Source organism: Mesoplodon densirostris, chromosome 11 (genome assembly GCF_025265405.1).
Source record: "Mesoplodon densirostris isolate mMesDen1 chromosome 11, mMesDen1 primary haplotype, whole genome shotgun sequence".
In the NCBI taxonomy this organism is placed as follows: domain Eukaryota; kingdom Metazoa; phylum Chordata; class Mammalia; order Artiodactyla; family Ziphiidae; genus Mesoplodon; species Mesoplodon densirostris.
In genome coordinates this window covers 45662887-45676058 of record NC_082671.1, presented here as the reverse complement: position 1 = coordinate 45676058, position 13172 = coordinate 45662887, and the positions used below count along the sequence as shown (strand labels likewise).

General features: G+C 41.5%; 1 protein-coding gene across 1 annotated transcript; it reads right to left on the bottom strand.

Moving 5' to 3' along the window:
* Positions 1 to 7611: 7611 nt before the first annotated feature.
* Positions 7612 to 8542, bottom strand: LOC132498901 (olfactory receptor 9K2-like; the record flags this gene model as incomplete). The annotated part of the gene is given in 2 exon segments (XM_060113128.1): positions 7612 to 7959; positions 7961 to 8542. Coding segments are annotated over 2 exon segments (930 nt in total), but the record flags the coding sequence as incomplete, so codon positions are not given.
* Positions 8543 to 13172: the final 4630 nt, after the last annotated feature.

The following is a 13172-nucleotide window of genomic DNA, read 5'->3' as shown; positions in this document are numbered from 1 at the left end:
GTAGCTTCACAAGTGGTTAAACCACTACTTTTACTATATATTTGCCTTTACCAGTGAGATTTTTTACTTTCAAATGTCTCCTTTTTACTAAATAGTACTTTTTCTTTTCAGTTTAAAGGAGTCTCTTTATTTATTTTTTATTCTTTTTCATTTTCTTTTCCATTATGATATATTATAGAATATTAAATATAGATCCTTGCATTTTTCTTCTTTTTTTAAATTAATTAATTTATTATTTATTTTTGGCTGTGTTGGGTCTTCATTGCTGCACGCAGGCTTTTTCTAGTTCTGGCAAGTGGGGGCTACTCTTTCTTATGGTGTGCGGGCTTCTCATTGTGGTGGCTTCTCTATGTTGCATAACATGGGCTGTAGGAGCACGGGCTTCAGTAGTTGTGGCACATGGGCTCAGTAGTTGTAGCTTGCACGCTCTAGAGTGCAGGCTCAGTAGTTGTGGCACATAGGCTTAGTTGCTCCGTGGCATGTGGGATCTTCCTGGACCAGGGATCAAACCCGTGTCCCCTGAACTGGCAGGCGGATTCTTAACCACTGCATCACCAAGGAAGGCCAGATCCTTGTGTTTCAAAGTAGGACCTTGTTGTTTATCTATTCTATATATAACAGTTTGCATCTGCTAATCCCGAACTCCCCATCCATGCCTCCTTCCCACTCCCTCCGCCTTGGCAACCACAAGTCTGTCCTCTAAGTCTGTGAGTCTGTTTCTGTTTCATAGATAAGTTCATTCGAGTCATATTTTAGATTCCACACGTAAGTGATATTTGTCTTTGATCATAAGGTATTTGTCTTTCTCTTTCTGGCTTCACTTAGTATAATAATCTCTAGACCCATCCATGTTGCTGCAAACGACATCATTTCATTCTTTTTTATGCTGAGTAATATTCCATTGTATATATGTACCACATCTTCTTTCCATTTGTCTGTCGATGGACATTTAGGTTGTTTCCATGTCTTGGCTATTGCAAATAGTGCTGCAGTGAGCATAGGGGTGGATATATCTTTTTGAATTAGAGTTTTCTCTGGATATATGCCCAGGAGTGGGATTACTGGATCACATGGCAACTCTGTGTTAGTTTTTTGATGAACCTCCATACTGTTTTCCACAGTGGCTGCACCAATGTACATTCCCATCAACAGTGTAGGAGGGTTCTCTTTCTTCCATACTCTTTCCAGCATTTGTTATTTGTAGACATTTTAATGATGGCCATTCTGGCAGGTGTGAAGTGGCGCCTCATTGTAGTTTTTTTTTTTTTTTTTTTTTTTATGGTACGCGGGCCTCTCACTGTTGTGGCCTCTCACGTTGCAGAGCACAGGCTCCGGACACACAAGCCCAGCGGCCATGGCTCACAGGCCCAGCCGCTCCGCAGCATGTGGGATCTTCCCGGACCAGGGCACAAACCCGTGTCCCCTGCATTGGCAGGCAGACTCTCAACCACTGCGCCACCAGGGAAGCCCTCATTGTAGTTTTGATTTGCATTTCTCTAATAATTAGCAGTGATGAGCATCTTTTCATGTGTCTATTGGCCATCTGTATGTCTTCTTTGGAGAAATGTCTGTTTATGCTGTCTGCCCATTCTTTTTTTTTTTTTTTTTTTTTTTTTTTTTGTGGTACGCGGGCCTCTCACCGCTGTGGCCCCTCCCGTTGCGGAGCACAGGCTCCGGACGCACAGGCCCAGCGGCCATGGCTCACGGGCCCAGCCACTCCGCGGCATGTGGGATCCTCCCGGACCGGGGCACGAACCCGCGTCCCCTGCACTGGCAGGCGGACTCCCAACCACTGCGCCACCAGGGAAGCCCTGCCCATTCTTTGATTGGGTTTTTGTGGTTGTTGTTGTTGAGTTGTATGAGCTGTGTGTATATTTTGGAAATTAAGCTAAAAGAGTCACTTTAACACTTCTTGTAGGTCCAGTTTAGTGGTGATGAATTCCTTTAACTTTTGCTGGTCTGGAAAACCCTTAATCTCTCCTTTAATTCTGTATGATAACCTTACCAGGTAGATTATTCTTGGTTGGAATTTTTTTCCTCTCAGCCCTCTGTGTGTGTCATGCCATTCTCTTTGGTCCTGAAAAGTTTCTGCTGAAGAAATCAGTTGATCATCTTACGGGGGCACCCTTGTATGTAACAAGTTGCTTTTTGCTTGCTACTTTTAAGATTCTCTCTTTATCTTTAGTTTTTGACATTTTAATTTTAATGTGTTTGGTGTGGATCTCTTTGCACTTATCTTTCCTGGCACTCTGTGCTTCCTGCACCTGGATGTCTGTTTTTTTCTCCAGGTTAGGGAAATTTTCAGCCATTATTTCTTCAAATAGTTTTATTCCCCTTTCTCTCATTCTTTTCCTTCTGGGACCCCTAGAATGTGTATGTTATTCTGCTTGATGTTGTTCCATATGTCCCTTAAGCTATCTTCACTTTTTAAAATTCTTTTTTATGGTTTTTGTTTGTTTGTATTTGCTGCTTCTTTGGATGATTTTTTTCTGCCCTGTCTTCCAGGTGATGAAATAAAATTTATATTCAAAGGCAGGACAAGAAAAATTAAACATAAAATGTTCTCTCTGTAACTATTTGGCCTCCTCCCTCCCTCCCTAATGTGCAGTGTGCATCTGCATTACACATTAACCAGAGCTCCTAAAAATGGGAATGCCTGCTTGACCATATAGATCATCTTCTTCCTTTCTTCTGATGCTAGCAGTGCAACTTCTTAAAAGAACAGAGTTCTTTGCCAACTCTGTAGGGGTCATAGTGACTTTCTGTTTGCCTTGCACGTGCTTACCTGGACTATGTATCTTTGGTGAACTTTATGTAAATATCTATATTTCATTTGATGTGCTTTTAACTTCTAACAGGTGGAACAGTTCTCAGAGCTTTCTGAGAGGATGTCTCCCAGATTTTAATTCTCAGTTTGGCTTGAATAAATACTCCTTTCTTCTTCATAATTTGATTGTTAATTGAATTTTCATTGGCACAGGTCACTGATCCTAGTTGCTACTCATCCAGTGTGCCTCTGAATCCCTCCAGAGTGTTTTTCAGTTTAGCTATTGTATTCTTCAGTTCTGTGACCACTGTTTGGTACTTTCTTATATTTTTTGTCTCTTTGTTGAAGTTCTGTGTTCATCCTTTCTTCTCCTGAGGTCTCTCAGTATCTTTATGACCATTACTTTGAACTCTTTATCAGGTAGGTTACTTATCTCTGTTCATTAAGTTCTTTTTTTTCCTGAGGTTTTATCTTGTTAATTTGGAACATATTCTTCTATCTCCTCATTTTGCTTGACTCTTTGTGTTTTTTTCTGTGTATCAGGTGAAGCAGCTATCTCTCCCAGTCTTGAAGGAGTGGCCTTGCATAGGAGATGATGTGCAGGGTCTAGAAGTGCCATCCCCCCAGGCCACCAGAGCCAAGGGGCAGCCCTTGCGTGGACTGTGTGGGACAACCACCTGTGATGGGGCCCTGACTGCAGTGTAGGGGTAAGTGGGGAGCAGGAAGCTCGCCCAACTGGCTGTAGCGGGGCTACGACTGCAAAGGAGTGTTTGAGGTTTGTCTGAACCCCAGCAGGGTCTTTCTTAGCTGCCTCCTTCCTTGGTTCCTTCTGATAACCTTCTAGTTGGTCCGCAGTTAGCTTTTTGTTCTCATGGAGCCACCAGCCTCCTCTTAATTGTTTATCACCGAATATTTATTAAGTTTTAGAGTTCACTTAAGCTTGAAATTTCCCACACATTTTTTCCAAATAAAGTCAGTTCACTTGGAGAAAGCTGTGGAGGCCTCTGTTACTATGGTACACCTTTCATTCTAGGTAAAACCTGTGTTCACTTGTTCTGGAACTGGAGCAGGAACAGTGGACCAGTTCACTCAGAATGACACCCCTGCTTTAGAAGCCAGTATCGGAGTGAGGTCAGTAGCCTATGGTCTTCTGAGCATAGAGCTTCTGTCCTTTGAGGGAACTGCAGCAGATGCAATTGGGGCCCAGTATTCTTGGCCTGGCATGCTTAGGGTAGAGGTTTTTTTTTTTTGCCATACGCGGGCCTCTCACTGTTGTGGCCTCTCCCGTTGCGGAGCACAGGCTCCGGACGCACAGGCCCAGCGGCCATGGCTCATGGGCCCAGCCACTCCGCGGTATGTGGGATCCTCCCGGACCGGGGCACGAACCCGTGTCCCCTGCATCGGCAGGTGGACTCTCAACCACTGCGCCACCAGGGAAGCCCAGGGTAGAGCTTTTACCCTATGAATGGGGCCTGGGTAGAGATCACCAGCGTTTTAGTTACTCTTGCCTTAAATAGATTTTCTTCAATATGGAGCTGGAGGGGATAAGAGATGTTTGCAGCTGCCACTCTCAAGGGGATATGGTAGCCTTTGTTTGGGATCTAGGGGCAGAGGGATCTCTATGTTCTTGCCTGCACTTGCCTGAGTACACTTTGTCCTATGCTGGGGTGAGAGAGGGCAGGGAGGGAGTGGTCCTGGCTCAAATATCATAGATTCTCGCTATTCTTCCTGAGATTTAGTAAATTTTATTGCATTAATATTTCTTGGTTTATCGTTTATTTCCAGATGTTTCCCTGGTAGTCTCTTCAAAAGTCGAACATATATTTATTATAAGAACTAAGCATTTCAATCTTCAACATTACCAAAGATAAAGGAAAACAAGTCTAAGCAAATACATATGAACATTCATACCAGCTTTATTTACAATATCTAAAAACTGAACACACATCAATTGCCCATTTATTTAAGAGTGCATAAACAAAATTTGGTATATGTTTACAATGGAAAAATGGAATACTACTCAGCAATAAAAAGAATGAGTTACTTATACGTGACAAAATAAATAAATCTCGGAATCATTTTACTCAGTGAAAGAAGTCTGAGAGAAAAGAGCACATAATGTATGATTCCAATATATATCATTCAGATCATTGGTTATCTGGAAATGGGTTTGGAGGTGAGCATGGACTGGAAAGAGGCATAATAAACCTTTGAGAAATGAAGGAAATGTTCTGTATCTTGATGTGGTGGTGTTTTCATTGAAGCCAAAACTCACAGAATTGTGCACTTTGAATGCATACTGTTTATTTCACACCAATTACTCCTCAATAAAGTGTTTTGGAAAAAATAATGAGCAGATCTTTTTTTAGATCCAAGGATTTGCGTTTTAGAGCAATGACTCAGAAGTATCTTTTTTTGAATGAAACTCTAATTTTCACCAAAAAAATGATAAGCTACACAGGAAATGGAAAATTTACAATTTACTTATTTATAATAATTATACATATTTATTATTTAGAATCATAAATAATAGTTATTATTAATTAACTAATTTACTATAGATATTTCTTATATAAAAATCTGAATGTTAAAAGTAGGCTAAAACTTTTTAATATAATTGCTGTTGGTGTAGCAGCAGCTGAGTGAGGATTCAATACCATGAACAATATCATTTAAATTAAGAAAATCTTATTAGTTATGACACTACAATCAGCTATAATTATAAATGTAATGCCATGTCACAAGATGAGTTTAAAGAAGTAATAATATTATAGACCAGTGTGGTCTTTAAGTTATTTAGGCATATTATACTAGCACTCCTTTGGGTGTAAAGTACAGAATCTTTCATGCAGCACTCCTATAATGGAACAAACCTTCAATGAAAGTGATTTGTAATTCTTTTTAGTTCCAGCTCACCTAAATCCCAGGTATAGGGTCTTTGCCCACTGGACATTAGTAATCTTACATTAAACTGAGAAACCAGAGTCACTGCAAAGTCAAGACAGTTGACTGTTGAGCATATAGGCAAAACCAGAATTTGAAAGTTCAGTCTGAATCTTGAGCTTATTTTCTTAACTCTTAATGATTAACTATTATTCTTCATATTTTCCTCCTCATTTTGTAAGGCAGCATTTCCCCAATGAGAGATGCTCAAACATTAGAACATCATTGTTCTAACATCAAACATCATTGACTTCCACCCATTTCTCATTTTATCAACCATCAATCAATATTCAGCTTAGATTACCTGTAGGTTTAAAGATAGTCCCTCTCTTCACTGTCTCGTGTAAGACTGCCATCATTAAAGCCACTGTAACCTCTTACTTGAACAGTCACACACTTTCCATGATTATCTACTTCTTCCATGAATATTTACCTACCACAAATTACCAATGTGATTTTCATTAAATTCCAATTTGAACACAATATATCCTTTAAAAAAAATCCCCAGTGGTTCCCCACTTCCAACACAATAAAGGACATCTTCCTTTTCTTGTTATATAGGTCTGCAAGATTTCCATGAATTTCCTTATCTCTCACTCCTTCTCTTGTGTATTAAAAATCAGGTATTAAACTTCAGGAAGTTTAACATGTAGTTATTTAATTTCCTTTGCACAGAAACTTTTCTATTTCACCTTGCTCAATTCCACTTATGTTTTAAAATGTACTTACAAAGTTTACCCTGATCATTTAGATCAGTCATCTTTAGCGGCTGCACTCTCTTTGTATTTTCTATACATGCCTTTATTCACTGGGTTTACCATATGAATGCTAGCTCTCTATTCAGCTATTTTCCCCTCAATTATTGTGAGCTCAAGTACAGAAATTATTTCTACCTAGGAATTTTTATAGGGCAAAGAGTACATCAAAATTCAGTAAATATTAATTTGATGAATGAATTCTCACTAACGTATATATAATAAAATATGAATTATCTTTACTCTTGTTTCTTTTTATTATAGTTTTCATGAGAAAAGGGAGAATTTTCAAAAAATACTTTGTCAGTTTAGTAGATATTCAAATGAGGGGGAGAAATAATAATGATTCAAGTCAGAGAAACCATGAAATAAATGTATCACTCATTTAGCCTCCGGACAATTAAGAGTTACTTACATGTCACCCTTCAGACTCTGTGCACTGCAGAGTATCTGATTCTCTCACTAAGCTTTCACGAAGATGGCTTCAGGAAATCTGATATTTGTTCTCTCTGGCTTATTACATCACATTGTGTTACCTCTACCAATTACCTACATATCCACATAACACGTGTAACTGACCCAAGATAAACAATACATCCCAACCAATAACCTCAAAGAGTCAGCAGCAAAGTTGGAATACATTTTCCTAAAAGCAAATTACATAGCAATCATTATCTTTACCCAAAATGAAGATGAAGTACAGAGAAAGTCACTCCATTCCCAAATCAACAGCCAGACAAAATATAGTCCAAATGTATTCTTTGGCTGTAATTTCATGGAATTCATATAAATAAGCTCTCTAAGATTAAAATTTCTAAGCTCAATGGTACTTTTTTTTTTTTTTTTTTTTTTTGCAGTACGAGGGCCTCTCACTGTTGTGGCCTCTCCTGTTGCGGAGCACAGGCTCCGGACGTGCAGGCTCAGCGGCCACTCACGGGCCCAGCCGCTCCGTGGTATGTGGGATCCTCCCAGACCGGGGCACGAAGCCGTGTCCCCTGCATCAGCAGGCGGACTCTCAACCACTGCAATACCAGGGAAGCCCCTACATTTTTTTTTGAGTCAGTGTTTCCGCAAGTTATTATAATGCCCAGGTCTTTCAGTTATATAGAATTTCAAAAAGAATGTTCAAATAGAATTAAATAAAAATATCTTTTCCCCCAGGATCTTCCTCAGAGCCTCTTTGACATCTTTGTTTCTCAAAGAGTAAATCAAAGGATTCAACATGGGAGTGACTAGGGTGTAACATAATGAGGCCACTTTACTCAGCTCAGGATATCTGTCAGGAGTGAGATACATAAAAAATGCAGCACCATACAGTACACTCACGACTCCCAGGTGAGAGCTGCAGGTGGAGAAGGCTTTCTTACGTCCCTCAGTGGAGGGTTTCTTTAGAACTGTGGACACAATATACAAATAAGAAACAATAATAACTATGATGGTAGGCAAGATAATGATGACAGATAAGGAGAAAGAAACCATTTTATGGATGAAGATGGTCAGAACAAGATAGTCTCTCAAGTGGGCGAGTATCACAGTAAAAGTGGTCAATGGCCCGAGAAGCACAAAAGGATAAAGTAAATGTCATGCAGGTCTGAAGAATTGAGCTGATGCAGCCACAGAAATAGGAACCAGCCACCAACTGAGCACAGAGACGTGTTGACATCTGGACAGAGTAGAGGAGTGGACTGCAGATGGCAATGAAGCGGTCATAAGCCATGGCTGCCAGGAGAAATCCCTCAGTCACAATGAAGAGGGCAAAGAGAAAGAGCTGGGTCACACAGCCTGCAAAGGAGATGGACTTGCTCTCAGACCAGAAGTTGATCATCGCCTTGGGTACAATAACAGATGAACAGAAGAGATCAATGAAGGAGAGGTTGCCCAGGAAGAAATACATTGCTGTGTTCAGCCGGGGATCGGTCATAATGATGACCATCATGCCAGCATTCCCTAGAAGGATCGTGGCATAGACAAGCAGAAATAGCAGGAAGAGGAGAATGTGGAGCTCTGGGTGGACGCTGAAGCCTACAAGAATGAAGTCAGTCATTTTTGAGTGATTGCTTGTTCCCCTGTCAGCCATGCCAGAAACCTGCTGAGAGGCAAAAGGCAAAATAAATGAAATTATGGCTTTGATTCTAGTGCTATCAATACTCTCCAAAATGTAGAAATACATTATTTACACCTTAATGAGATATTGCATATAAAAGAATTTTTATATCAAGAAGATGCAAGAATTGGGGTTACATATCATCTGGCTTCTGAAACTGTTATTCTATTAAGCAGTGAAAGAAGTTCTTTGGCTATTTTATTTGAATCATATTTTTGCAAGGAAGTCAGTAAGAAAGTAGCATATTTTCTCGTGTAATTTTACTCACATTCTGAATTTCTATTCTTAATATATTTATAGTTAAAAATTATGTGTATCTAAAATAAGAGTATTACATACAATCTAAATTAGGAATATTACATATTATCTAAAACAGGAGTAGTACATACAATATCAGTGACAGTGTTGAGCCATTATGATAGCCAAGTCCATGTCTGAATCACAACACAACAGTAATAACAGTAATAAATATATTTAAAATATTTTAACCTGGGCTTCCCTGGTGGCGCAGTGGTTGAGAGTCCGCCTACCGATGCGGGGGACGCGGGTTCATGCCCCGGTCCGGGAAGATCCCACATGCCGCGGAGCGGCTGAGCCCATGGGCCGTGGCCACTGGGCCTGCATGTCCGGAGCCTGTGCTCCACAACAGGAGAGGCCACGGTGGTGAGAGGCCCGCGTACCGCAAAAAAAAAAAAAAAAAATATATATATATATATATATATATATAGGATTCTGGAGAAGACGGCTTAAGAGTAAGACGCGGAGATCACCTTCCTCCCCACAGATACATCAGAAATACATCTACACGTGGAACTACTCCTATAGAACACCCACTGATCACTGGCAGAAGACCTCAGACCTCCCAAAAGGCAAGAAACTCCCCAAAAATATCATAATCATTTAGCCCTCCTTTTGAAGCAGAGAGAGAATCTGGTGACCATTCCAATCCTTACACTGCAGTGAATGACTTTCTACCAAAGCTGCATCAATTCAAGGGATCTCACTCTTTAGTCAGGGTGAGTAAATTTAAGGAAAGTACATAAAGGAAAGTTCCTCTCCTGAATTCTAGTATGCCTCATACCACTTAAAATAAGGATAGTGGGGGTACTCTTACATAATTAAGGACCATAGCAATCTTGTGTTGTCCAGAGTCCATGATCATGAGCTAGAGTATCAACAGTGGTGTTTATGTGGGCCTTAGTTATTTTCACTCCTGTGAAACCTTCTTCAGGATATTTCAGCACTGAGGTTTTGCTCACCCTTGGTAACGGATTTCACTGGGAGAGAAGTAATCATAAAGTCAATTATGAAGACATAAGTGCAGACTCCAGGGCTGTTATCCATGAGGACATCGACAAACAAAAACTTTGTGGTAACTGTCACAGCAGGCAAACTGATAGGCAGAGAGAAACAGACTGAAAAGTCTGTACTATATGAGAAAACTTTATATAAATAAATATTTAATATTATATAATAAATTACATTTGCTATGATTATTAAAAGGCAAAAATTAACTCCAAATCAAGGTTTTCCTGTATTTCTTGATGCACATATATTTCATGGTACACAAATTCCATCTAAATCTCAAACTCAAAGTCAGATCATGCTTTGCTAATTTTATGCTTTCTTATATTTAAATGCTAATCAGTTAGATAATATCATGGAATAAATGACAGTATTCAATAAAATTATTTTTTAAATCTCTAGCAAACAAGATGGCGGAAGAGTAAGACGCGGAGATCACCTTCCTCCCCACGGATACACCAGAAATACAGCTACACGTGGAACAACTCCTACAGAACACCTACTGAACGCTGGCAGAAGACCCCAGACCTCCCAAAAGGCAAGAAACTCCCCACATACCTGGGTAGGGCAAAGCGGAGAGATTCCCGCACAGAGGAGCAGTGCCGAGCGGCACTCACCAGCCCGAAAGGATTGTCTGCTCCCCCGCCGGGGCGGGCGGCGCTGGAGCTGAAGCTCGGGCTTCGGTCAGAGCGCAGGGAGAGGACTGGGGCTGGCGGCGAGAACTCAGCCTGAAGGGGGCTAATGTGCCACAGCTAGCCGGGAGGGAATCCGGGAAAACTCTGGAGCTGCTGAAGAGGCAGGAGACTTTTTCTTCCCTCTTGGTTTCCTGGTGCGCGAGGAGAGGGGATTAAGAGCGCCGCGTAAATGAGCTCCAGAGACGGGCGTGAGTCGCGGCTGAAAGCGCGGAGCCCAGAGACGGGCGTGGGACGCTGGGGCTGCTGCTGCCGCCGCCAAGAAGCCTGTGTGCGAGCGCAGGTCACTGTCCACACCGCCCTTCCGGGAGCCTGTGCAGCCTGCCACTGCCGGGGTCCCGGGATCCAGGGGCGGCTTCCCTGGGAGAACGCACGGCGCGCCTCGGGCTGGTGCAACGTCACGCCGACATCTGCCGCTGCAGGCTCGCCCCGCACTCCGTGCCCCTCCCTCCCGCCCGGCCTGAGTGAGCCAGAGTCCCCGAAGAGGCTGCTCCTTTAACCCTGTCCTGTCTGAGCGAAGAACAGACGCCCTCCGGCGACCTACACGCAGAGGTGGGGCCAAATCCAAAGCTGAGACCCAGGAGCTGTGAGAACAAAGGAGAAAGGAAAGCCTCTCCCAGCAGCCTCAGAAGCAGCGGATTAAAGCTCCACAATCAACTTGATGTACCCTGCATCTGTGGAATACATGAATAGACAACAAATCATCCCAAATTGAGGAGCCAGGAGTCAGTGCTGTGCCCCTGAGGTGGGAGAGCCAACTTCAGGACACTGGTCCACAAGAGACCTCCCAGCTCCACACAATATCAAACGGCGAAAATCTTCCAGAGATCTCCATCTCAACACCAGCACCCAGCTTCACTCAACGACCAGCAAGCTATAGTGCTGGACACCCTATGCCAAACAACTAGCAAGACAGGAACACAACGCCACCCATTAGCAGAGTGGTGGCCTAAAATCATAAAAAGTCTGCAGACATCCCAAAACACACCACCAGACGTGGACCTGCCCACCAGAAAGACAAGATCCAGCCTCATCCACCAGAACACAGGCAGTAGTCCCCTCCACCAAGAAGCCTACACAACCCACTAAACCAACCTTAGCCACTGGGGACAGACACCAAAAACAACGGGAACTACGAACCTGCAGCCTGCAAAAAGGAGACCCCAAACACAGTAACATAAGCAAAATGAGAAGACAGAAAAACACACAGCAGGAGAAGGAGCAAGATAAAAACCCACCAGACCTAACAAATGAAGAAGTAATAGGCAGTCTACCTGAAAAAGAATTCAGAATAATGATGGTAAAGATGATCCAAAATCTTGGAAATAGAATAGACAAAATGCAAGAAACAGTTAACAAGGACCTAGAAGAACTAAAGATGAATCAAGCATCGATTAAAAACACAATAAATGAAATAAAAAATACTCTAGATGGGATCAATAGCAGAATAACTGAGGCAGAAGAACGGATAAGTGAGGTGGAAGATAAAATAGTGGAAATAACTGCTGCACAGCAAAATAAAGAAAAAAGAATGAAAAGAACAGAGGACAGTCTCAGAGACCTCTGGGACAACATTAAACGCACCAACATTCGAATTATAGGGGTTCCAGAAGAAGAAGAGAAAAAGAAAGGGACTGAGAAAATATTTGAAGAGATTATAGTTGAAAACTTCCCTAATATGGGAAAGGAAATAGTTAATCAAGTCCAGGAGGCACAGAGAGTCCCATACAGAATAAATCCAAGGAGAAATACACCAAGACACATATTAATCAAACTGTCAAAAATTAAACACAAAGAAATCATATTAAAAGCAGCAAGGCAAAAACAACAAATAACACACAGGGGAATCCCCATCAGGATAACAGCTGATCTCTCAGCAGAAACTCTACAAGCCAGAAGGGAGTGGCAGGACATACTTAAAGTGATGAAGGAGAAAAACCTGCAACCAAGATTACTCTACCCAGCAAGGATCTCATTCAGATTTGATGGAGAAATTAAAACCTTTACAGACAAGCAAAAGCTGAGAGAGTTCAGCACCACCAAACCAGCTTTACAACAAATGCTAAAGGAACTTCTCTAGGCAAGAAACACAACAGAAGGAAAAGAACTACAATAACGAACCCAAAACAATTAAGAAAATGGGAATAGGAACATACATATCAATAATTACCTTAAATGTAAATGGACTAAATGCTCCCACCAAAAGACACAGACTGGCTGAATGGATACAAAAACAAGACCCATATATATGCTGTCTACAAGAGACCCATTTCATACCTAGAGATACATACAGACTGAAAGTAAGGGGATGGAAAAAGATATTCCATGCAAATGGAAACCAAAAGAAAGCTGGAGTAGCAATTCTCATATCAGACAAAATAGACTTTAAAATAAAGACTACTAGAAGAGACAAAGAAGGACACTACATAGTGATCAAGGGATCAATCCAAGAAGAAGATATAACAATTGTAAATATTTATGCACCCAACATAGGAGCACCTCAATACATAAGGGAAATATTAACAGCCATAAAAGGAGAAATCGACAGTAACACAATCATAGTAGGGGACTTTAACACCCCACTTTCACCAATGGACAGGTCATCC